General features: G+C 34.7%; 2 protein-coding genes across 2 annotated transcripts in view; both read right to left on the bottom strand.

The window, feature by feature from the left end:
* LOC124360011 (transcription initiation factor IIA subunit 1-like) overlaps positions 1–2,332 on the bottom strand; it is a 30,110-nt gene extending 27,778 nt beyond the window's left edge. Inside the window, exon 1 of the mRNA XM_046813238.1 lies at positions 2,091–2,332. Coding sequence (XP_046669194.1) covers positions 2,091–2,114 — 24 coding nt within the window. The 5' untranslated portion in view covers positions 2,115–2,332. The remainder of the gene's footprint in view (positions 1–2,090) is intronic.
* Positions 2,333–8,964: 6,632 nt separating this feature from the next.
* On the bottom strand, positions 8,965–25,494 carry LOC124360010 (calcyclin-binding protein). Its single transcript, XM_046813237.1, has 6 exons — positions 25,294–25,494; positions 19,882–20,089; positions 16,385–16,481; positions 13,070–13,179; positions 11,474–11,735; positions 8,965–9,506 (listed from the first exon to the last, which is right to left on the bottom strand). Exons 1-6 carry the CDS (start codon positions 25,312–25,314, stop codon positions 9,500–9,502), a joined length of 705 nt encoding a protein of 234 aa, XP_046669193.1. The 5' UTR covers positions 25,315–25,494; the 3' UTR covers positions 8,965–9,499.
* Positions 25,495–26,443: the final 949 nt, after the last annotated feature.

The raw sequence follows: 26,443 nt of genomic DNA, 5'->3' as shown, positions 1-26,443 counted from the left end.
AAGATTATAGAAAATAATAATACTTTAGTTATATTTTTATAACCATATAAAACAAAACTCTGGGGTAGGGTCCAATAAGCGGACCCGGTTTTTTTTTTATATCGAAGAATATAATCATCGATACCTAATATTCGCATATCGAATCATAGACTATCAATCGATATAAAAGTAATAACAATCATATGTTTAAATTAAAATGTGAATTTAATGATAACAAATAATAAATGAACATAACCAAAATCAGGGAAACTCATAACTTTAACTTAATGAAACAGAACGAAAACGTTTTTACTAAAGTTGTGTCCACCATTACCTTCTTTTTTTGCATCTGAAGACGACCATGTTAGCTCCTCTGACAGTTACATTTGTTACCTTTCCACAAATATCACATAATGGATTCTTAGGTACTAACCCAACATCCTGAAGCCATAAAAAACATATTTTATCGTCTTTTAAAGCAATTTCGTGAAGCTTCCTAAGATTGACGGCCATTTTAATACACAATGTTACGTGAAATTTAAAATATTACCTTGTATTATTTGAAAGTGTTTACAGCTGTTCATATAGATTATTTAAGTTGTTAAAAATAATTCATCAGTATCGATTGATTATATCGATGGTTTATGATTAAGTAATATCGTTTGCCAATTTCGATATAAAAAACCGGGTCCGCTTATTGGACCGTACCCAAACTCTGTATAGAGTGATAGAGTATCTGTGATGGTATTTCTGCATGTACTGATGCTGTTAACACTACACTAATTTATTACAAAGTCAAAGTTGGTTTGGTATAGTGTTAAAAGTCTTCTAAAGTGCATTGTTATATAATTTTATTTGTATTGAATTTTCTTGCAATGTAACACTATTTGATTTCCTTCCACCTTTTCATTCTGGTTTTCATCTGCACTACAAACTGAATACTTTGAATTTAAAGGAGCCATCTGACACATTGTTCAATGCATAAAAATAAATGTTGACACAATAAGCGCATGTTCATTATCATTGCTCAATTGCCAATGTCACTACGCAAATGATTTTACTTGACTTTAAAAAATATTGTTATTCTATACAATAAGAACAGCTGACAATGATTAATTATGAATATATTATAGTCAAATGTTTTTATATTAGATAGTTTAGATATTTCTAGTCGGTAGTTGATTCTATTGTCGTGGTAGCCAATTATTACACTGCAGTTTTAAACTACAGTACAATAAGTGTCCAGCTATAAACATTGTTCACACCTTCACTGTATCTCAGTTCTGAGTGATGTTGATTAGCGTCATGAGACTACTCCATACTAGTGCATCTGCTAGTCAATGTGTTGACTTAGCTCTTGCATGCTTACCTTGCGGTGCAGCATGGCTTACCTGACATTTTGTATAACTCTAATTATGTAATTGTAGACAATGCAACTAGGTATTTGAAATGATTCCATGTTTATCAGTTAAAAATTACAGTGCAGTAATAAAATATGTGAATCTGATCTAATCAGCTCATGGCAGTTTAGATATGACTGTCTGAGCCAAGCACATGGGCCTGTGGTGAACTTCGAATAAAATCTGATGGTCGATTAGATTAGCCTGTGTTGGTAAAATAATTGATTGGATAAATAGCCTAACTTGTTTTTAATATTTGTAAAAAAAAGGCTTAGACTAGAATGTTAAGAACATAAGAGCCAAACAGAACTATACTAGTGTCTAATTAACATATCAGTTTATACAAAACTATGAAGGTCTACAAGGTTATTATAAGGTTTTAGATCCTTACAGCCATTAAGGCATAATTATTGTTTCAGGTTGGACTTGGTAAAATACATTTTGAAATAAAACCTAGCTACAATGAACTGAAAACACATTGTAAATCAAACTAAATTGCTCAGGTACACTGCCTCACTGAAACATAAAATATGACACAAATATCGTTAAAAGGTTGTACACCGGCTGACTATAAAGTAATTTGACTCCAATTCTGGTTAGCCTATTTGCCAACATGGCCCTATTAATGATCTCAAGGGTACATGACGAATGAACATTCATCGGTATCAAGATAAATTGTCAATAACTGCTAAACTAGCATTTTTCACTTACCACGCTACTCTGACTCAAAAACATTTCAAAGAATTTCTATAAACTGCTCTTTTGAGAAACAAACTTCAACACTATCACTACAAAGGTGGGCTTCTAAGAAGCCAACTTTCCAGGTTTCAGAGTGCTTTTATACTTTCTCCAGCCTTCCCTTACCACCCATATCAAGTAACAAGCACTTCAAAAGTCAAATTCAACAAACAGTATAAAATTGTTGTATAATAGAATAAAATATTTCAAAAATATCAACCTAAAATTATATTATCTGATTTAAAATAGAAATCACTACTAAAGCCAGTAAATATTAATATTACAATTAAAATCACAGTGTTTTAGATACCCATTTGAATACAAATGAGCAGAAGCAGCCATATGGCAAGACGACAGACGAGCAGAACAGTGTATAGAATTGGATTTCTTGCCAAAGAGTAAAGAGTAAAAATAAATACTATAAATTGGCACATGTTTTTTTTATTGTCGGTTTAAACTTATTCCATATGAGGTTCAACTTCTCATTTGAATTATATGAAATGCTTAAACTAACATACACGTTACAACTAATATGTCTGTAAAGAAGGACAAAATGGGTAAAATTAAAAGAATGCGAGTTAGTGTTATCCCGCAGAAGAATGGCTAATTTATGAGTAATTCAGTCCAGTAACTTCACATAATTGCTCCAAGAAAGTGTTAAAGTATATAATTACACTGCCATACGACGCTCATCACTCTCGCTTTGAATCTCATCATGTTGCTACGGGTATAGAATCTATCAAGGCCTTATTTTGTTTTTAACTGAATGAAGAGCTGACTATAGTGATAGTTTATGCTCAGGTCTCTCACTTCGACTTTGATTTACAATTTTTGTGTATGTATTGTCATTGAACGTTTTCAGATTTTTCTTAATTCACTTATAGACATTCACCTCTGAAAAAATGTGGTCCTTCCAAATTCTTATTCTTAAGTGAACTGAATAGCAGTTATTTTATTCTATTTCCCCTTCAGTTAATAAGTTTTGCCGACCAATACTGAAATGCCTTCTAACCAGATTATTTAGCTTATGCTTGACTGTAATTTTCACAGATCTCTATGGTCCTCAAGAAAAGAAATCCTTAGAGGAATTCTCAAAAGAACATCAATTTTACTGTCTCTGTACATAATATTGGCTCTCTTGATGGTGCCAGTAACTAACGACATATCTTTCTCCTCCCCTGCTATAGCTAATATTTTTGAGAAAGCTATTCTTGGTAGTATTCGTTTTACGATCTCACAGTGTCGACGACCAACTCCAAGTGGTTTTATGTGGAGACGCCCTTCTGCCAAAATTTCTTTGACCTTCCAAATTGATTTGTGCACGAGCAAGATGTTGAAGATCTGATAAGCTGGACATTTAACACACTGATCATGTCATTCATATTTATTCAGACTAAAACTTGGACAGTTGGTATTACTGGTCTTATATTGTTTTGCTGCCGGAAAAATATACAGGGTGGAGCGCGGTAATTTGCTGATTTGGAAATGAAATAAAAAAATTATGAACCTCAGAAAAAATTATTTTTTATTTTAATTACATTGAACAGTGAGGGAGTTTTTAAATTACATGGTTGTAAATAATGTATCTGGCATATGTTGACCTTCGGCATCCACACACTGCTGCATACGTTTTCTGAAGTTTTCATTAACTCTAACAATCATGTCGACTGGTATTCTGCCAATTTCAGCCTCAATATTGTTCCTTAGGTCTTCCAAGGTGTTGGGACGGTTGATATACACCTTCGACTTCAGGTAACCCCAAAGGAAAAAATCGCATGGGGCTAAGTCTGGTGAGCGTGCCGGCCAGTTCACATCACCCCTCAAAGAAATAAGCCGTCCAGGAAACATTTGCCTCAAACAATTGGTAACCCTCGCTGTGTGTGCAGTAGCATCATCCTGTTGGAACCATGTATCCTCTAATTGCATTGCCTCAAGAGCCGGCTGAAAAAAATCCTGTATCATAGTCAAGTACCGTTCGGAGTTCACAGTTATGGCACGACGGTTATCCTGAAAAAAGTAAGGGCCAATGATGCCTACTCGTGATATGGCGCACCACACAGTGACGTGGTCCGAATGCAGAGGTCTCTGGTGGACTTCTCTGGGGTTTTTTTCACTCCAGTAGCGCATGTTTTGCTTGTTAACACACCCACTGAGGTGAAAATGTGCCTCATCAGAAAAGAACACAATTGTGTCACACGGTATAGTTGCAAGCATGTCTTCACAAGAAGTACGCCGTGTCAAATAGTCCCGTGCTGACAATTGATGGACCAAGCACATTTTATACGGGTGAAATCTCAATTCATCATGAAGAATCCGGTGGAGAGAACGTCTTGAAATGCCAAGAGCAAGTGATTGCTTCCGAGCAGAGCGTTTTGGAGATTGCAGTACTGCTGCTCTAACTCTATCGATGTTTTCCGGTGTTGTAATCCTTCTCTGAGGTCCCCTTCGGACACATAACACATTCCATGCTGTTCTGAATGCAGTTACCCAATTTACAATTGATTGCCGACCAGGAACACGTCCGCGTGGGGGAACAGCGAATCGTAAACGAAAAGCACGTTGCACTGCAATGATCGAGTGGGCATTTGAAAAATACGCTTCAACACAAAACGACCTCTCCTCTCGTGTCCACTGCATGATGGCAACTGGAACGCGGAGGAATACAAATCTCCCGTCAGTCACTATAAGCCACGCTCACTCTCCCCTCTCTTCGACCAACAGTGCCGCCACAGCCTGCAGTGCAAAAAAGCAAATTACCGCGCTCCCACCCTGTATATCAGTTGCAAGTTCGCTATAAAAGTGTCCTCTCTATTTTTTGTCTACTACAACCCGAGGATCTACATACTTTCTGCTATTCCATATATTTTATTAATGATTTAGTTATGCACTCCCACAATAGTATATGCTGATTTTGACTTTATGCTGATTATTCGAGACTTTCAAAAATGTATTATCATAATCTAAATCTTAATCTTCTTCAAAAAAGTTTGAATTCTGTCGTCCAGTGGTGCGAAAGAGAATGTGCTGAATATTAATAAGTGTTTTTTTTCCACTAACTTTCCACAAATATGTAAATGCCCCTTTAAAAATGTCTACTAGATAAATGACACGTCTCTTAACGCCTTTGACGTTATCCTCACACAGCAGTCACTCAACTGGAACGAACAGACTTTAACTGTCTCCTATATAGCTCTACACAATATAGATCTGGTTCATCTCATTGCTAAATTCTCAGTTGCCTTCCACATTTGAAGGATCTTTCATTGCTCATAAGTTCGACCTGTCTTGGAACATTTTAGTCTCCAGCTTGAAATCGCCCAACGCTTCGTCGTGCTATTACTATTCTGAGATTCCCGTTAGTAACTTGGAATCATTTCACAGTCTTCTATCTCCTGAGGTCAGAAGACATACTCAGGTTTATTTTTAATTTATTTACCATTCTGAATAATTTGGAGGATAGACTTTTTCCGGTATAAAAGTACATCTCCCCCTGAGTGACACATTTCCCCAACAGTTGCACCTACCAATTATGTATAAATAGGCTACCAAAATGAGAATATAATTCCATTTACGTGAAAAATACATAGGCATTGCTTAAATACCGACATCTGAAAAATTCAAACAAATTACACACATATAAATATAAAACTTGCTGATAAATCTTTAATTTCCTTGAACTCTCATATCTTCTTGATAGGCTCTTTTTTGTGCGTCTTCATCCACAATACCAGATTCAAAGCCCGGGCAAGCAGTACTGATTCTGATGAATTATAACACCCCTCCCCCTCAAAAACTATTTGCGGTGAAACCGGAAATAGAGTCAGGTAATAAAATCGTTACCTACCGTACTTTGTGTTGTTTTGCCATTAAATCATGTTCTGCTTTATCACACTGTTGCAAAATCTTCTTTTTATGGTTAATTTAATTGGTCTTATGTACTAATATGTGAAAACTATTTCGAAAGAGTATAATTTAAAAAAAGTAGTTTAGTTTTTACTGTATGTAAATGAATACATTTTGTTAAATCATAGTTTAAATCCTTAAAAACTCTATATTGGTGTCTAAATTTTAAATACTTCCGGGGGGTTGGACTCTGGTCCCTCATTATTGTGGATGTTCCATATACCCCAAACACTCTGGTATGCCAAGACTCCAAAAATGGCACCCTTAGTCCACCTATTATAAATTTTATAATTTGAGCTTGGGAGTACAAGGAGATTTCTCTGAAAACTTTTTCATGTTGCAAACAAAATGACACAGAATTTATTGAAAAGCAAACAAGGTTTATTTAAACAAAGTTTTATCTTCACACCAGCAATCAATATGGTATAATACACAAAGTTCTACATTTTAGTTTTTCACCCATCATTTTAGAACATAAATTATAATTAACTTTTATTTTTATTGAAGTGTTAGGCTTATAAAGACCTTTAAAATGATGTGCAACATTACACATGTTCACATTGAAAAAATCTAAAATCACACTACAGACATAAGATTTTCGCACACTCGTACTTAAATTTCATGAAAATATTTTAAAACTCTTCTCATTGGTTGATTTTGTGGGAAATACTGTTCGATCACTTTTATGGAATAATGCTTTAACTCAGAAATGTGTTAAGATACTTTATATGAAATAACATAAACATACTGTAAGCCTATATTAATTTTAAATGCCCAGTAATGCAAGTTATAAGCAATTTAACCTTGATGTACAGTGAAATATATAGTCTAATTAAGTGAAATATTACTTGTTTCTAATGCCCCGTTTTCACTCCAACAAACTTGTATCTTAACACATTGCACGATGTGTGGTCCGAAACTTGTGTAATATTTTTTGGCCAAAAAGCCTCTAATCCACCATATTGGTTGTTATTGCATTTTTCTTATAAGTGGAACTTTCTATGTTCAATCCAGAGAACAACTGAAAACTAATGCACCTTTATTTCATGTACAAAATAAACTGCAATCTTGCACTTCACACCTTTTATCTTTAAAAATTCCAGGATAATGGAATTATTATTTACAATTGACGTGAAATTTGAGCAACAAATCCCAGGGATTTGTACTTATGAAAATTAGCAAATTATCTCAATCTCATTAAATTCAGTTAATATGTAGAATAATAAACTCATTCTTTCTATAGGTAGAATATGTGTTAAGCATGTAGGATACTTGCAACTAAATTACAGGATCAATAAGCTACACCAGAATATACAAGGTGAGGCAAACCACCTGTCCACAATGTATAGTGGCTGAACAGAGAAATGTACCTTCTTTGTTATAACGAAAATCCCATATTCGATGCCAAAGAATTAAAAAAAAGTTTGTAACACCCAAAAATGGCACTTTTGGGGGTTGAGGTAATTTTTAAAGATTTAACGTAAAGGTATGTCAAGATGTACCTCATTTTAAAGGTCTCTTATTCATTGATAATTTTGAAAAAATGTTTAAATTTATTTTGCTTCTCATGTAAAGGTTCAAAAAGTCAAAGTTGTATGGTTTAACAATTTTTTTTAACTGTTTATCACTATTTCACTTCAAGTAACTGCATTAAGTAATGCCAGTGGAGACATGTTTCAGTAAAGAGCATTCTCTTGCAGTAAAGAACATTACTCCAGTTCTTTCTATGGATTGGCTATCAAGTGGCAATTTCATATGTTAATCAAATCCTAGACATTCGTCCAGGTGGTATGGTATTGAACATTGTCAACATACAACTGAGAACCTGACTGTTTTTAATGGAGTCATACAGGACTTCATACTCCTAGTTTGCGGAGGTTTTGTAAATTGGGAAGATGGTTGGTTTCAGATCAGATGCGATTTCTGGTGACTCTTGTTTATATAAGAGTAAGGCTTTCTTACGAATTCTATCCATTGAGGTGATGGATATGTACAGGAAGACATGAGATAACTGATCACCCTTTTCATTCTATAAAATTGGATTCACACAGCACACTAATGAGACACAAGAAGGAAATGATTAAGAGCATTATACAATACTAAAGTATTTATCTTCACAGCAGTCTTTTGAATATCAATGGTTGGTCTATTGCGAGTGATCAAAAGTACCCTTGGTGATCATTGTGTTTAAGCATTACACTATAAAATGAACGGTCGTATTGCAAAATGGGGCAACCCCAAAATCTAATTTTTCAGATATTTAACGGCAAAGTTAAAAAAATTATTACTTTTGTTAGAAACTATGTACTCAAATCAAATTTGCACCGCCATACTTTTTAATTTTTGTCAAAAACACACTGCAAACCAAATTTAAAAAATGTTTTGTTTTTCAAAAATTTGAGTTGGTCCATTTTACTAATAAAATTGGCCCACTTTGTATTTTGTAATGTTTCAGTGAAGTTCTCTAACAGAATACAAGTAATAAACCTAAAAAAATATGCATGTTGTGGTAAATTTAGATTTCATAATATCCCAAACTTGTGTTACAAAATATTAAATACAGTTTGGTCTATTTTGACTCTTTGGTTGATGGGGTTAGTGCAATCTGTTTTAGAAAATAACTGAATAAATCTGTTTTAGACCAACAGTTTTTATCAACATAAAAAAGTAAAGCTGCTAGTTGGTCCATTTTACCACTACATTCATTTTCCAAAAGGCGGTGGATAACTTCTTTGTGAAGGACTATATTAATATGGCAGTATATCACTAACTTGTGAACTTTCTCTTTTTTCATGTGCACAAAAACATTTATGGTGAAATGTAAGTTATTGTATTTGTAAGTTAACTGGTGCATTGCTTCATCAAAGTGAGCTTTTCAGATCCTACCCAATTTGTTTTAAGCCTAATTACAATAATATAAACAGGAAGAACATTAAAACGCTAATAAAAATGTATTGAAATATTTATTAATTTCGTACAGAAACACAAAATAAATTGTAATTTAATTAGTTTTTAAGTACAACAACCTAAATTTATAAGTTGAATGTTTAACAAACAAATATTCAGCCTATTCAATAGAACATCATTTTAATTTCATACATTCATATAAAGATTTTGCTTAGAAACTTCTGTTCTGACGCTTACATAAATAATGTGGAAGACTCTTCAAAAGATCCTGTTACAGTCATTAGTTGAAAACATTATTTCCACCAATTGTTAAAAAAAGAGTAACTTTCTTTTATATTACAGTTATATTTCAGACTTAAATAAACCAAGTTATTGAGATCCTGTTAATAAATTCAACAACAAATTAAAAAATTACAAAACATTGTTTAACTCTACATGCAATAGGAATACATATAAAACAACAATAATCTTATACTATACAAGACTATTTTCTAAGGTTATGGAATTTCTCAGATGGGCGAGAGCCTTCGCATGAATCTTTATAATGGAGTAAGAACCTCACAATGAGTCGTTCATTTTCTGAAACACAAAAAAAGATATAGTAGTAATACAATTTTGTCAGCTGTTACCAGAATAATACATTATTTATACTAGGGTAGATCAAATATAAATGGTAATTTAGCTATTGTTCTTAGAATGCAGGTCCTAACTAGATAATGCTGTGTGGAGTAGAATTTTGGTTTATGAGGAGTGGGGGAACCGTTCTGGCTACTGTTCAGTTTGGCATTGCCGTCAGTACAGCCATGACCGAGCAGGAAGACCCTTCATCTGTTGCGCAACGGATTATCATAAAGTTTTTAACCAATGAAGATTAAACTGTCTGACATTTTAACTCATTTGGGGGCACAGTTTGGGGACAGTACACTGTCTCAGAATTGTGTGTTTACGTGGGCAAGAGAATTTAAGGCTGGGTGAAAACGAAAAACATTATTGACGCTCAAGGGCAAGCTTTACAGATGACAAGATTCGTGCCGTTCGAATTCTACTGTAAAAGTACCTGCAACGATTTTTTTGGACTACACGTGAATTTTATTTGTCAATTTTCTGCATTATCAACGTACAGTGAAAGCAGCTTACTACTGTCAGCAGTTGTTACAGTCGGCGAAAGCTGTCTATTGAAACAAACTAAGATACAAGCCCATCAGAGATGATATTCTCCTCCATGACAATGCCAGGCCTTACACAGTGGTTTTGACAAGGGAAACAATAGAAGAAATGGGCTGGAAAACCCTTCAGCACCCGTCAATTATAACCCTAACTTGTCCCCCTGTGTCTAATCTTGGTTCTTTTTGTTTGCGCCTATGAAGGAATCACTGGGAGGAAAACAATTTGAGAGCAATGAAGAAGTCTAGGAGCACATGCGCAATTGGTTTAAAACTTGCCCTCAAACTTTTTATGACCAAGGAATACTGAAACTTCCATATCTGTGGCAAAAATGTGTAGATTATGCAGGAGAGTATATTGAACATTTTTAAAAGAATAATAAGTATATAAGGTCCTCAAATAAACTAAAAAAATAAATGACAGTTTATATTTGATTTAACCTTGTATAATGATGGAACCAGGTATTAACCTTCCTGGCCATCGACTAGAATCTACTTAAAGTGTTTCTAATGAATTAAAATATCAGTTAAAGGCACTTTTCATTAAAAAATGTTGTTGGTGCATTTAAAAATATATCATAAACGTAGCGGAGCTGGTGCCACCACTATATAATACATTAGCTCAGTATTTTAACCTTGATAAAGATAAGATGAAAGTATTCAATGTGTTGTATATTAATTAAAAGCTTAAGAGTCTCAGTTATAAGATACTAATTTTAGTAAGGAAAATGTTTTTGAAAAATAGTTACATTTTATATTATGTTTTTATAAGAACACTTACATTTTACTATCTTATTTCATATTTTTTTAACAGATATAAAGTGTAATAAAAATATCACTTATCTATTAATAAGATACATCTTGAATACTATTATTAAAACATTTTTGTATAATATGTTAAACTATTTTTGGCCAATAAAAAAAGTTTTATTTTTTGTAAATGTATTTTTTATTTTTGTAAGATGTTTTACATTTTGTTACTAATATATTTTCCATTATTTGGCTATCTCGATTAATGCTTAAATTATTTTAGGAACTATGGTACGATACCCAAAAGTTAGAATTTTAGAAAAACATTTTGCAACAATGATACTATACTATTTATTCAGTTTTATGAGAAAGTTCTCGTTTTTTCACTACATAACCAAATTTTTTACTTCATTCTGTAAATACCATACATAAAATGTATATTTTTGACCAAAAACAACATATCTCAAAGCAGTTTAAAGAAACCATTACAAATCAGCTAAAGTAGGATAAAGAAATTTTAATGAGGAACAATTTATATTTCTTTTTCTGAATTCAACGAACTTGACTAAAAGTTACTGACAACAAAACAGAAATCATGTTATAAATTTGTTTAATGCTCATGGGAAAGCTCACCTGAGTACTATATGCCTCTCTAAAAAACTGGGCATTCCAGAATTGTTTCGACTTTCTGTCCACGCTTTGGCAATTGACCGCTTCATGTCATCATCTCCATCTTCATACATCTGCTTCATGAGATCCATGAGTCCAGCAGAGGGGTCAGCGTTGTCACTCAGCTTGGGAGTAGGCTTAGGCTCCTTGGCTTTCTTCTCAGACGAAGTCAAGTGAGACCAGGTTTTACCAGTTTCCTCTTTTGCTAGTGAGACCACCACCATGTCTGTAACACAGTTACGCACAATTGTGTAAGCTTTCTGTGGATACTCATTCTGGTGTCGTAAGTTTAATCTTACTACAAATAGTTTTTTTTAATGCCTCACACTAAATGACATATCCTTATTTTCACTTTACACTAAAACGACCAGAGTAACTGCAATCTCCCATGTCACTGTTATTTGTTCTAAAATTGCAAAAAAACAAATGTATTTAAAATTAAATAACTGCTACAACAAATTCTGATTGGTAAACTAAGCATAAATTACAATTACATTAAAATGTTAAGTTCCATTCACTATGCTAGTTATTCATATTAATTCACAACACAATATACAATGACATACACAAAAGTTACTGTGAACGCAAACAGACACTGCCACAATGTAAGAAAGAACAACATATCCAAAGGAGCAACGAATATTTATTTGATATAATACACAACAAAGTGTGTTGATTCTGCACTGTAAAGGGTCTGTCTGGCACAGTCAATGTGTTACACATTAAACAGTTTTGATAGTCTTGTGTTTGTTGATGCAAATCTAAGGACTGTTTTAAGTTTGATAAGGTCTGGATTAGATTACATGCCACAACATGATTTGCTGAAAGATTACTCATTAAATGGTAATGTATAATTTGCTATAGAAGTAAAACATACTACTAAAAATATATATAATACATTGAATGAAAGGTCAATTACTCTTTACTGGTGAGGATATTTTAATATTTAAATGCTTTCTCAATGTGCAATGAAACGACTTCACTACTAAATGAATTTTTACTAGTTTTCACAAAAATACAGTACTTAGGCTGTTTTATAAACAATTAAAAACATTACATATCACTAAAAACACGGACATTTTTATTATCTTTCAAATCTGCATTGATACAGCAAACTTAAGAGCCCATAGATCAAAAACGGTTAATTTTAGGGCAAAAATGCAAGGAATAATTGTGCACAGAAGTCTGACAATCACGGTGATGTGTGACCCCATTGCAGTAGACAAACATGTGGAAATAATCAGCACTTGGCAATGGAGTCCATCCCCCACCCACCCACAGCTCAGTTTTAGCATAATGTAACTTCTGGCTCTGCCCGCGACTAAAAAAGGACCAAAAAAGGGTCCGCTATGAATATGATAACAAAGTCAAATCTGCTGTAGCAAATGACTAAAATGTAAAGATGTTTTCCTCAAAAGAACATAGAAATTGCTGAAGTACAAAAATATTATCCGTGTGCCAAAATGATGCTTGCACACGACCAACCAACATAGTGACAGTAAGATATGATTAAGTCGGCAGTGAAACTAACTAATCACAAAGCAGTCTTAATACATTTACCTGTCTTGACCTTCCAGCTACTTTTGCTGCCGTCGATCTTCTCCAGGAGATTCTTGAGAGGCAGAGTGTAGTTGCGGTTGTCCAGCTTGTTCATGTGCAGTTCCATGGAGCTGAAAATTTATTTCATGATTAACATAGTGATTTATGGGCAATTCGTTGTTTAAATATATTAAAAAGAGCAACTGATATGTTGTAAGGATGGAAATGTACACTCTGATATGCTTCTTAACCTTTTGGAGTCTATCTGTTCCCCACTGGGTTGACTCACAAGGTCCAAATAATTTCCCTAATCATTTCCAGGTGAATATGCCTATATTTCAATATTCTTTAAATGTACATAACACCATAAACCAATAAATTGCTATAAACTTTTTTTCCAAGGAAGAACCTCATACCGATGTTGTAAAAGGTTAATTAATGCAAAATAAATTTTATATTCATATTTTTGTAATTTTTAAAATAAAGTACAAATAACTTTTTGTCCAGGTTTTTTACCTACTCTATTTTTTTCTAAGTCCAAATTTAAGGAAGTACCCATCAAGTATAGTCATGCTCTAAATATCTACATAATTAAGTTCAAGGCTTAGAAAACATGTCATTTGAAAATAAAAATAACAATAAAAAAGGTCTGAAAAAAGCTCCAGCATAAAAAATAGATAGAAAAATTGTAAAGGAATATTGATCTACACTGATTTTTTTGGTGTTACAAATCCACAATGATATTCATCAAATTGAACAAGTTACAAATCAGACCTATTACTATCCCAGTACTCCCACTCATCGTCTACTTGTGCATCAGACTATAATCTAGGCCTAACCCTACGTGGTACACAACTGGTGTCAGGGAGAGGGACTGAAAGTAAATCCCTCTAAGACAGTAGTTGTACCATTCACTAGGAAAAATAACCTAGAGTCTCTTTCTAGGCTGAAACTCGCATCCATACAGCTTGAGTGGTCAAAGACAGTCAAATATTTAGGACTGACTCTAGACCATAAGCTTACGTGGAATGATCATCTTAACAATATCCTGCACAAAGCAAAGTGGGTGCTCATGACGTCCAGGAGACTTGCAGGAATCTCATGGGGTGTAAAACCCCATATAGCACTATGGCTTTACAAAGCAGTTGTAAGGCCTCAAATCACTTATGGTTCATTAGTCTGGTGGACAAAGGTGAATCAGGTAACTGCCAAAGCCAAGCTTGAAAGCTTACAAAGGCTTGGCACAATCTTTGCAACCGGAGCATTCAGGAGCAGTCCCTCAGCGACCCTCGAGGTGGCTTTAGGACTTCTACCTCTTGATGTCCATATAAAAGCTGAAGCGCGTAAGTCAGCTTATCGGCTGATGGTTGCTGGCTTGTGGAGGAATGGTGCGTCTAACGCGAGCCATGGCGCCATCACTGAAGCTGTAAACCCAAGCGCTATTCTCGAAATGGTCTCTGACATAATGAGAACGGAGTTCGTATTCAATAAGCCATTCTCTGTTGACTTCTACTCCAGAGATGAGTGGAAATCGCAAGATAACATCCCAACAATAAGAAAGAGCTTTGTCTGGTACACGGATGGCTCGCTTATTAAGGGAAGAACTGGATATGGAGTGTTTAGTCAATCCCCTAGAACTGCCCTTTGCGGCAGTTCGGGTCGGAACTGCTCCATATTTCAAGCCGAAATCTATGGTATCCTAGCCTGTGCCAACCTAGGCCTCACCAGAGGGTACCAGGGAATGAACATCTGTATAATGTCAGACAGTCAGGCAGCTCTTAAAGCTCTTGACTCCAACAGCATTTCATCCAGGCTTGTGTGGGAGTGCTTTAACACTCTCTGCAAGCTTGGATCACGCAACTTTGTGCGTCTTGGTTGGGTACCGGGCCACACAGGCATAGGTGGCAACGAATACGCCGACAGGCTTGCCAAAAGCGGAGCAAGCATGCCATACACCGGTCCAGAACCAAGTTGTGGTATAAGCAAGTCAGCCGCTTACCAAAGTATAAACAAATGGTCCAGGAAGACACACCGCTTGCGGTGGCAGAGTCACCAAGGACAAGCACTCGGCAAAAGACTGCTTGCTGATTCTAGCTCCGGCTTCACCAGATGGCTGATGGGGCTGGGCAGGGATCGAGTTAAGCAAGTGATTGCCTTGATCACTGGACACGGCCACTTCAGGAAACACCTAAACACTCTAGGTTTACGAAATGAGGACTCGGAGTGTAGACTCTGCAATAAGTCTGAAGAGACTGCAAAACACATAATACTGGACTGTGAGAGACTGGGAGCAAGGAGAAGGGCTCTTTTCGGTGATAAACAACCAGGCGACGAATCAGATGCTAGTATCGGGGAAAAGCTTCTTAGCCTAATTAAGGGCACAAAGATAGGCTTACCCCTCTAACATCAAAGGGGCACACAATAAGCTTAGGTTGACGTGTGAGGATCTGTGAATCCACCCCAATACCCTAAAGAAAAAAAAAAAATCCTACGTGGTGTTGGAGATTGTCATTTAGCCATATCACTATCACTAATGTTGCCATCACTGGTGTTAACAATCACTTACTACACTTTTGTCCTCAAAAATAGTAAAATCAGGATCAATATCATCACCACTATCAAAATCAAACAGCACAATCTGAATGCCTTCATCGTGCAAAACATTTGCAACACTGTTTCCTGGGCTCGTTGATGCCATTTTAGTTGAAAATGAAAACTCACTTTACATGTTTATTTGTTGACAATTACATAACCATAATAAACCTGCATCTATTCATAAACAAATGACATCAAAACAAATATTTAACCTAACAGCAGCAGACGCACACAAGTCATCGGTGGGCTGAAAATAAACACTATGCAGGTTTGCAGCTACGCACCATAATAGTACCGAAAGTGAAACCGCAGATGAAGATAAGTTGGACTGGTTATCTAAAACCCTTCCACAAGATCTACAGAGATGTAACATTAAACAAATACTAGTACGTTTTTATATATACATTTTTTTATATAAACGTTGCAACAGATGTCGGACTGAGTCCGACTTTGGACTCCAAAAGGATAAGCATTTACGTGAGTTAACCCTCACACTCCCACTCACTCTGTAATCTGGAAGTGTTTTCCAATGAATTTTGTACCAGATATTGGAATGAGAGAATGATTATGACATAATTATATATCTTTGAGTTTTTGAACTTAATCATACACATAATCTTTATCAGATTCAACAATAATTGAGATAATAGTTACTGGTACTATATTAAACTAAAACATTTTGTACTTGATTAGATTTATCTCAATAGGCTATATATTGTTTGAAATACATTCTCTACTTACTTCTCTGTAAAGACGGTATATACATTTTCTGCAGGTAATGTATGGACATTCTTCAGTGTGACAAAGATCTTCACAAATTTATCTGACTGATCCCAAGCTGGAAATAAAAATGTTCATGTTAGTACTACAAATGTATAGCTATTGTTACTTGAATAAAAAGTACATATAATTATATAATTTAATTGTAAATATATGTGAAACATAAACTTTACAAAACTGGTAATATAAAGAATGTTGATGATTAACATAAAAGAGAATTCTCCTGTCACACAAATTGCACGTCACATTATCACTCCTTGTTTGTTACTTGGCTCTGGAGTACTTAGTACCATGTTTCTTTAACTGTTAATATTTCTTTCAAGTTTAATCTTACATTTTCGATTTTGACAAGAAATGAAGAGAGCTGTTACATGGAATGATAACAAATGTCCGTATCATTTCTGTTATTCCCTTAACCCTGGACTTGGCTTCAACCGATTTCAATGCCCTGAACATGTTGTTATGTAATATAAAGCCTTGCAGTACCGATTTGTACAAACTAAACCTTGTGTTCAAATGAAAAATGAAAACCCAATACTTGAAAAAAAAAAAAAACATCATAAATGTTTCTGTACATGAAAATACAACTACAGGCATATATCTGATCAGATATATACAGAGTTTTTATAAAACGCGTTGTTCATCCGATGGAGTACACATTGCTATGCATTTCCTTACTGCAGTTTTATTGTTTGGCTGTCTTGGTGGTTTGTTAAATTTGATCCCGCTCTTAAATAAATACCTCTGACTATTGTGTACCGCATTGGACGCACAATTGCTTAATTTTAACCCTAGAACTGGCGGTCATTTCATCCTGTAGTGTCGGGCTGTTTTGGAGCTTCGCGCAAGGTTTTTTTTAAAAAAATTATTAAAAATATAAAATAAAAGCAATATAAATAAGAGTATATATTTTTGTGTTCAGAATTAAACGTAGAATTGCACTATATTGTAAATTTAACCATCAAAAATTTTCTAATAAACACTTTTTTTAATCAAAATAAAATTTACGAAAAATATTTCTTAAATTTGGGGGGGACCATACCTAGCAAATGAAGTTATAGTGAGAAATATTTATAAGTGAGATAGCCATTCTGTGTCAAAATTTTATCTAGTTTCAGAAAAACATAAACATTATACACATTTATGAAAGCATCATAAAGCTATAGAACAAAAAGCAGCGATGCGTATAAGTTCTGAAAATCGGGTGTACACGTAAGACTTTGGTAAAACAAGTTTTGCTAATACATTTATCTATGAATACATGTTATTTTGCATATTTTATTACTTAGAATAAAATAGAATATACAGTAGTAATGAAATAATTACCATAAATTATTTTTTGAAAAGTAAAAAAAGTTAAATTTTGCCATTATTCAAAAATTTTGCGAAAAATTTTCATTCAGCAAAATATAAAATAGTTTCTAAAGCTTGTACTATATCAAAATTTATAAATTTATGGTTTATAAGTAATAGGAAATATTATGTAGTTAGAAAACTATAAATATAACTAAAGATATTGAAAAAATATAGAATAACCCAAACAGAATAACTGTTATTATATTATATAACCAAAGAAATTACAGGAAATATATATTTTATTGTGAAAACTATCTATTTACCAAAAATAAATAGTTACTTCAGAGCTAAAAGAGTGCTATAAATAACGTTTAGTAAGTGAAAACAATAACAAACTATGTGAAATGAATTTTAGCCAAGTCATTTTGCCATAGCCTACACAAAGCCGGTAATTTCTCAAACATATTTCAGTAAATAGAAATTGATTTATTCTAAAATATATATGTTTACACTACTACGACATCAAACAACACACTACACATTAAATACGACACTAAAACACGCGTTTAAAACTATTAAAACTTACAAATATCCACAGCTCGGCACGAAAGTGATACAGAACGGCAGCGGCAATATGGCGGTCACAACAAACGGCGTCGCGTTTTCTTTTACGTTCAAAATAACAAGCTTGCTACGTCATAACCATAATACAAAGAGGAATAAAACTCATCTGTTCCTTTGCATTTTTCTTCTTGAATCCAATGGTGCATGAATTATATCGATACGTTACCGGAGTATATTATAAAAAGTAATTATACGAGGGAATGTTTGATCGACAAACTTTTTGACGGTTAACACCACAAAAGCGGCATTAACCGACATAATTATGTCGATTAACAGTTCTAGGGTTAAAGGTAAATTAATTTTTAGGTGCCCCTCAGGGTACATGGAAAAACATTAAGAAATATACTGAATTTTTTTTAACCCTACATACTTTTTTGTTAACGTTTAACATAAAAAGATGGTTTTTGTCATTTTATTGAAAAATTTGATGGTATATAAAAAATTCTGAAAATTAGCCTTGTCCTGAACATATTGTCTTCAGATAAAAATCTGCCGCCTGAGAACGTAAGCCAACCTGTCACAGCGTTTTGAAGCTCTTCATCACTTGCAAACCTCTGAGATGCAAGCCACCGCTTCATGTACGGGAAAAGATAGAAATCACTGGGAGCCAGGTCCGGGCTGTAGGGGGGGGTGGGTCAAAAACGTCCCATTTGAACTTTTCCAAAAGTTCTGTTGTTCTTTGAGCTGTATGAAGACAGGGGGTTGTCATGGACAAACACAATACCAGATGTCAGAAGACCATGACGCTTGTTTTGAATCGCTCGTCGTAGCCATTTTAAGGTTTCACAGTAAAAGGTTTCAGGAAAATGATCCGAAAGTTCCGAGATTGTGAAGCGACGGTTCTTGCAAATTTTCTCATCCACTTTGTTCACCAAGTCATCACTGACGAGAGATGGCCTACCACTCCGGTCTTCATTGTGAACGTTCGTTCTTCCATTTTAAAAAAAACGAACCCATTGACGGACTCATAGTGTTTGGGCCATACACCGCACTCAATTCACGATGAATTTTAGCTGCTGTGTAACTTTTCGATCACAGAAATCTTATTACACCACGAACTTCACACTTGGCGGGATTTTCTATCACGGCGCTCATGTTTTTGCGTTGTAACAAAAGAACGCGCGATTGCACGATGCTCTCCCTTGCACAGCTAGAAGCGTACTGAACGGCTGCGCACACCGATGTGAGAATGGTGGCGCTACCCCCACTACTTATCGCGCCATGCCCAAACGGCGGTTACTTTATGGACGACCCACGTACAATTATAATACAAACACAGAAAAATGGTTGTTCATAAAATATCATTATGGTGTGGTTTTGCACAAATTTGGGTAGTCACAATCTTGAAACCTTTTATTGGTTGAAAGACTAGACTTTTACTGGTGGAGACCTTATCAAGTCATGTATAAGCATCGTCTTAGTACAAAGTTCAGTTTGAAATGGCTAGAAATTATGACATTTCACCACAATTTCCGCAATATTGAAATGTTACAGTGGATTATTTAGGAGTCAATTGTAAAAACAGATTGAAAACTTACCGTAATTATTAAGTTTAACCTCATAGCACCTAGACTGCTGTGGAACTACAGAGGTAGGTTTTATACTCTCTCCACTGCTACCAATTTGCTCTTGTAGTCTTGATATTTCAGTCTGGACTTTTCTTATTTCTAAGGTTAAAATGTCCTTGCATTTTTGTCTTGTTGACTGAGATAGTAACTTGTTCAGCTCCTCAACATCTGACTTTAACTGAAAAATAAAATAAATCATTGCAGTTCACATTTGTTAGTTTCGATCGTGTTGAATCAACATAACACAACTCCAGCCATTACTGTTTTATAGGAAACACAACTTGGGAAAAACAACAAATATTGTAAATTCACCTAACCATAACTTAGCATAATGTAAAAAAAAAATGGTTATCTTGCAAGAGAAGTAGTTCCACTTTGAATGTTTTAATATTTATTATTTGTAACCAAATTTACCAACGTAACCATATTTCATATGTACGTTATATGTACCTTGCATACCACTGGATAACTTCCGATCACATAAAAATAGTTTTTCTTGATAAAAAAATAACATGATTACACAATGAACTTATAATCTTACTCTGAAATTAATTTCCTAATACTTTAACACGTTGACTGCTGACGGCAAATATATGTAAATTGCCCCAGAACCTAAAGTCTAATATTTATTAATACACTTACTATTTGCTATCAGAGGCTGATTTATGGGCAGATAATAACGTCTGTGATCCAAAATGGCGGATTACATGACGTCACAGATTGACCCGATGACTAATAGACCAGATGATTAATAACACAATAATGTTTCTCATAGGCTAGTGACCTTTGTCTCTTTAAACCTTCCTGCTGACTGGAAAACACCAAGTACAGATTCATAAGTAATCAGAGAAAGTGACTCATAAGTTTTATTCATTGTAATAAAAACTGGTAAATTTGTACTAATGAAACCAGCTTAAAAATAAATTGTTTATTTTATTTTAATGGAACATTTAAAAAATGCTAAAAAATTAGTGTAACACATTTTGTGGCAAGAACCATGTTAAAATTACAATGTTGAACATCAGTAAATTTTCAATACTAAAAATGCTCTATTTTCTGATAGAATAATTCCCTTGAGATGCGGTTTGTGGCATTCAATTCAGTAAGCTATTACCTTTAAAATTGTGTATCACAAGGTATAGGCTTCCATTAAGAATATTCACGATACCCTCGGCAGGACGTCCCCCGTTGGTGTGACATAACAAAACATTGTTCCAAAAAGTAGATGCCCAATCTCTATCACGATTGTAAGAGGTTTCAAATTTATATTTAAATTATTAAAGGATATATTTGGGTGTTTCCAGACATAATATACACCCTGTATAGTGCAAAACAAAAACAAATAAAACTATATACAATATTTACAAGGTCTTGAGGGCATGGCTTTTACTGCTGGCCTCTGTGATGTATGTCAAAACAATTGACAGCACAAAGTCCTGGTTTACCTGGACAAACAGAACATGTATATGTTGTCATCTTCCTTTTCTTTTCATTCTTGTAGCATACCCTACAATCTTTACGTTTTCTGTCACCCTTTTTATCCCGTTCTTCATTTTGTACAAGTTTGTGGGTTGGGTTTCTTGGCGGAGAGGAGGAATGGGTCGTCCATCAACATAAAAAACCAGTCAATCGGTGAACCATTACCTGGTACATCTACTAGCAATCTATTGTTTCCGGTGAAAGGGATCTGTCTTAGTCCATTTGTATTATTAACCCATGAAGGGTTTATTACAATATCTTCACTATCACTACCCGAACTGTCAACAGCAGTGTTTCCACTGGATTCACTATCCACATCTGATGCTTCATCGTCAGTAGCACTATTTTCTGTAGCACGGTTGGCAGACATGGTGAAATGCGATATAAAACTTGTATAATACAATAGTACAATGTCACTACACATAAATAAACAACTCACTAAGAACGCATCACTTGCACATGCTAAAAACGCGGGAAACAGAAACGAAGTACAAGTCAAGGTCAACTCGGAACCACACGCCACGCTCAACGAGTACGAACCGTCCCGGCCGAGAGCTGGGCTCACACTGAGCAATAGTCGAGACTATGGCAACGCCCCGCGGATCCGCGTGGCGCGCACTGCTACGCCGCCGCTTACCCCGCGGATCCGCGGGCCCGCACTGAACGTGTTAACTGCTCATGTAATCTGCAACAAAACACGTAACAATCTTTTAAAACTAATCAACTGTATTAGTTAACGTGCCGCGATTGAGCAATAGATGCCCTTGTTGAAAAGACTGCACGGGACAGTAGATTGTGCTTACTAAATTGTTTTGACCATAGAACACTCGGATAAGCTATCGGGAGCAGTTAACATAAAAATCATAGAAAACAAGAAGCACAGTTCACAAATATAACCACAAATTTACACCTACATTTCAATTATTAAAAAATAAAGTTATTGGTGTTTTCCACTCCCTAAAACCAAATATAGAGAATCTTATTTCGGTCAAAACGTTAACTCTTTACGTGCCCAACAAAACACTCCGACACATAATTCACTACGATTGGTCGAACTAGTGGATGGTTGATCCATGACTGTCACGCACTCACTCGATCCAACCTACAATACATTATATCTTGTGAAGCACTGACTTCTGCCCCAGAGCGCTCAGATAACAGATACGCTAACAGTCTCGGCCGCAGATAATATTTAAGTAAGCAGATTCTCCAGACACAGCGCACAAACAGAACATTAAAACATTAGAAACTTAACTATGAATATACCCCCTAAAATCATGTTATTTGTCATTTGTATCCCCTAAAGTTTTAGGGGATACAATATATATATATATATATTTGTTTTGTTTTTTTGTTCAGGAGGGTGAGCAGAACATGTTGATAACATCAAATTCATGATTTGCCATGTCGGCCTTTAACCTTATAATTTCCTGCACATGTTTTGGGTTTAAAAAGTGTATTCTTGAAATTAGTAAAAAGTAAGTAGGCCTAAATACTATACTGTTTTGTTTGTTTTATTTTATAAATACACATATCGGGTAGGGTACGATAAGCGGACCCGGTTTTTTATATAGAAGAATATAGTCATCGATACCTAATATTCGCATCTCAAATCCTAGACTATCAATCGATATAAAAGTACCTATAGTCTTCAATAACAATCATATGTTTTAAATTAAAATATGAATTTAATATTTACAGTGATCAAACAAATTATTATAACCAAAATTAGGAAAACTGAAGACGTCACAGACTGTGACGCCAAAGGTTTTCAAGTAGCTCTAGTAAGCGCCAAGCGGCACTGTGCATTGTTATTAAAATGGCGGGTTGTAGAAAGTTTTGTTCTTTTGACCAGATGAAAACTTTTATCAACAATAAAGAAAATACGGACCATATTCAATTAAGAATAAGTGATTCGAGAACAATTGCGTGCGCTCGTAAACGTGGTATTATAAGATTTATTAATGAACAAAGAGCTATTTGTCACATTTTAGCAACAGTATTATACCGCACTGGTAACTTACGTCCAATGTAATTATCCCTCTTACAACTCTATTAATTGAATTAACTTATTTTTACTCATTTTTTGAAAGTTTATAAATATTGTAAGTTCTCAGTTTATTCCATTTTAATAATTTTCTTACAATGCATTCTACGACTTTATTTTAGTTTGCCTCTCCTAATGTAGGCAATTCAAGTTCCATATTTAGAGTCAATTTTAGGAATTTTTATGATCGTTTTTTGTTAAATAAGAACATTGAGCTTGAGGAAACATCATGCACATCAATCCCTGAGATTTATTCTACAGTAATAGGAAAGCGGAAGGGATTGTGGTAATAAAAAGAACTGTCTGTATCATCCACGTTAGATGTATTAGATCTACGACAGTTGTGCTTGGTGTGAGATGCCATCAGTTGTTTCGTTGAGATGTTGTATACAACTATTATAAGTTTCTCTAGAATGTTAATGCTATAACGCAATTTTCCGTTTCTGGCCAGTCACATCTTAATGAATATAATTCAGGCTTCTTTTTATGGTAAGTTAACAGCTCAAAATTCTTTCGTGTAAGATGCCAACTTTTCTAGATACTCCTATCTGTTATCGTAATGACACATCCCTGTGTTTTATGAATGAGAATTATACATTGATGTATAACATTTCAAGTTCCAGTTTAAGTGTTACTTTACATCTGTCTGACTCATCCAGACGTTTGTATACTGACAGTATTTTTCCCAGAAACAATAGAAAAGTTAGCTAGACTGTAGGCTATATACTTTAAACTGTACCATGATCCCTTCTACAAGAATTTACAGTCCTGCTAAAGTCCGATAATACATAAATGATTAATAATAAAACTATTTTTAATCGGTAAATGGAAGAATTAATTTTAAAATATCTCAAGACGTGTCGAGAGTGAGATATATGTGTAAATGAACTAATTTCCCTCTTACCACTTACATAAAATATACAATGAAATTATAACCATTTGAGTGTTATTTGTAAATAAGACAAATGTTCCAGTTATTTTATGCTATTGAATGACATACATTATTTAATATGACAAAAATTATTTATAATTAATTATGATTTCTCTTAATGACTTAATAAATTGAAAAATTCCAATAAAATTGCTGGAAACAAAACTATATATATCTTAATAAACTATGAAGTGTAGACTCAGGTACATGGTTAATTTTTAGTTGTATATTTCTCCTTTTTAATTTATTTAAGCGTACACTTTTATTACATTACCAAAGCATAATATGCAATTAATAAAATAGTCTACAAATTGTGTTTTTTATATTTCTAAGGCAGTGGTGTGAAGGTGACAGTTATAGCTGCCCTTTCGTTACGTCACCACTCATCGCCCGTCTTATCGACAGCCGGTTGCCGTCCATATAGCCACAGCGTAATTAAAATGTAGCATAATTTGGTTTAAGTAGTTGTAGGGAGGATTCTTTACTTATGAATATCAATTATTTGACATTATTAATCACTCGAGTGTTCGCTTATTAAACTGCAGCCAAGTCTATTGAAGACTCCATTCCCCATAACATGCTGTATGTATTCCTGAGGCTTAGTTTCAAATAATACAAATATCTCCTAACCTTCAATCACAACTGTTTTTTTTTTGATGACTACTCCAAGACATCAGTTGAAATATGGCATCGTTAGTAAAACATGTGGTTTCAGTTACAATTAGGAAACTGGCTGTGGGCATAATTAGGATTATATCATATTTACAACCACACCTTAATAAGATGCATTATTTGTAAGTTAGCATCAAAGAATCTGAGAACATGCATGCTTAACTATTACATAGCTTAAATGTGTATAAAAGATAATCACAGAATAGATCTGTCACTTCAGAAGTTTCTAGAAATCTATAGGAACTTAACTTACTTCTTCTAATTTTGATGACATGTTTTTTCACTGCTTTCAATTCTTCTCAAACAATAAGTAAGAATAATATCAGGAAACCCTAATGTACAAAACTAATAGAATGGAATATTATTTATCGAGTAATCACAAAGAAACAAAACTGCCGAATCACTAAGCTTCCTCAAGAGACATAGGCTAAGAGAAAGAACCAAATCCTAATCCAGCGCAACCACCGTGAAGTTAGCGTCACTTTATCGTCCGTCTGTATTCCGTGCAACAATTTTGCAGTCAACAATCTGAAGGCGCTAACAAACATTCAAAATCTGAAATAATAGTATAAAACTAATTATTAAAAAACGATCATTCACAAAATCTACACAGTTAATCGTATTTTATTACTTACCACAAAGAATTCCCGATCCCGTTAATTGACTTTAATTATACTTTAATATACCAACGTCAAAAGGTGGTGTGTCGGCCGTCAGAGGTCCTATCGTCTAAATTAAATGCACCGTTAGACGGGGCGTTCTCGTATAAAAGTCGCTCCTGAGACTAAACCAAACAAGTGCCCGCAATGAAACTTTGTACACAGATGCTCTGTAAGCTGAACTTTAATATACCAACGTCAAATAGGTGGTGTCGGCCGTCAGAGGTCCTATCGTCAAAATTAAATGCACGGTTAGACGGGGCGTTCTCGTATAAAAGTCACTCCTGAGACTTAACCAAACAAGTGCCCGCAATGAAACTTTGTACACAGATGCTCTGTAAGCTGAACTTTAATATACCAAACGTCAAAAAGGTGGTGTCGGCCGTCAGAGGTCCTATCGTCGAAATTAAATGCACCGTTAGACGGGGCATTTCTCGTATAAAAAGTCGCTCCTGAGACTAAAACCAAACAAGTGCCCGCAATGAAACTTTGTACACAGATGCTCTATAAGCTGAACTTTAATATACCAACGTCAAATAGGTGGTGTCGGCCGTCAGAGGTCCTATCGTCAAAATTAAATGCACGGTTAGACGGGCGTTCTCGTATAAAAGTCACTCCTGAGACTTAACCAAAAAAGTGCCCGCAATGGAAACTTTGTAACACAGATGCTCTGTAAGCTGAACTTTAATATACCAACGTCAAAAGGTGGTTGTCGGCCGTCAGAGGTCCTATCGACAAAATTAA

Source organism: Homalodisca vitripennis, chromosome 4, assembly GCF_021130785.1.
Source record: "Homalodisca vitripennis isolate AUS2020 chromosome 4, UT_GWSS_2.1, whole genome shotgun sequence".
NCBI lineage: Eukaryota > Metazoa > Arthropoda > Insecta > Hemiptera > Cicadellidae > Homalodisca > Homalodisca vitripennis.
This window is presented reverse-complemented; position numbering and strand designations above follow the sequence as displayed.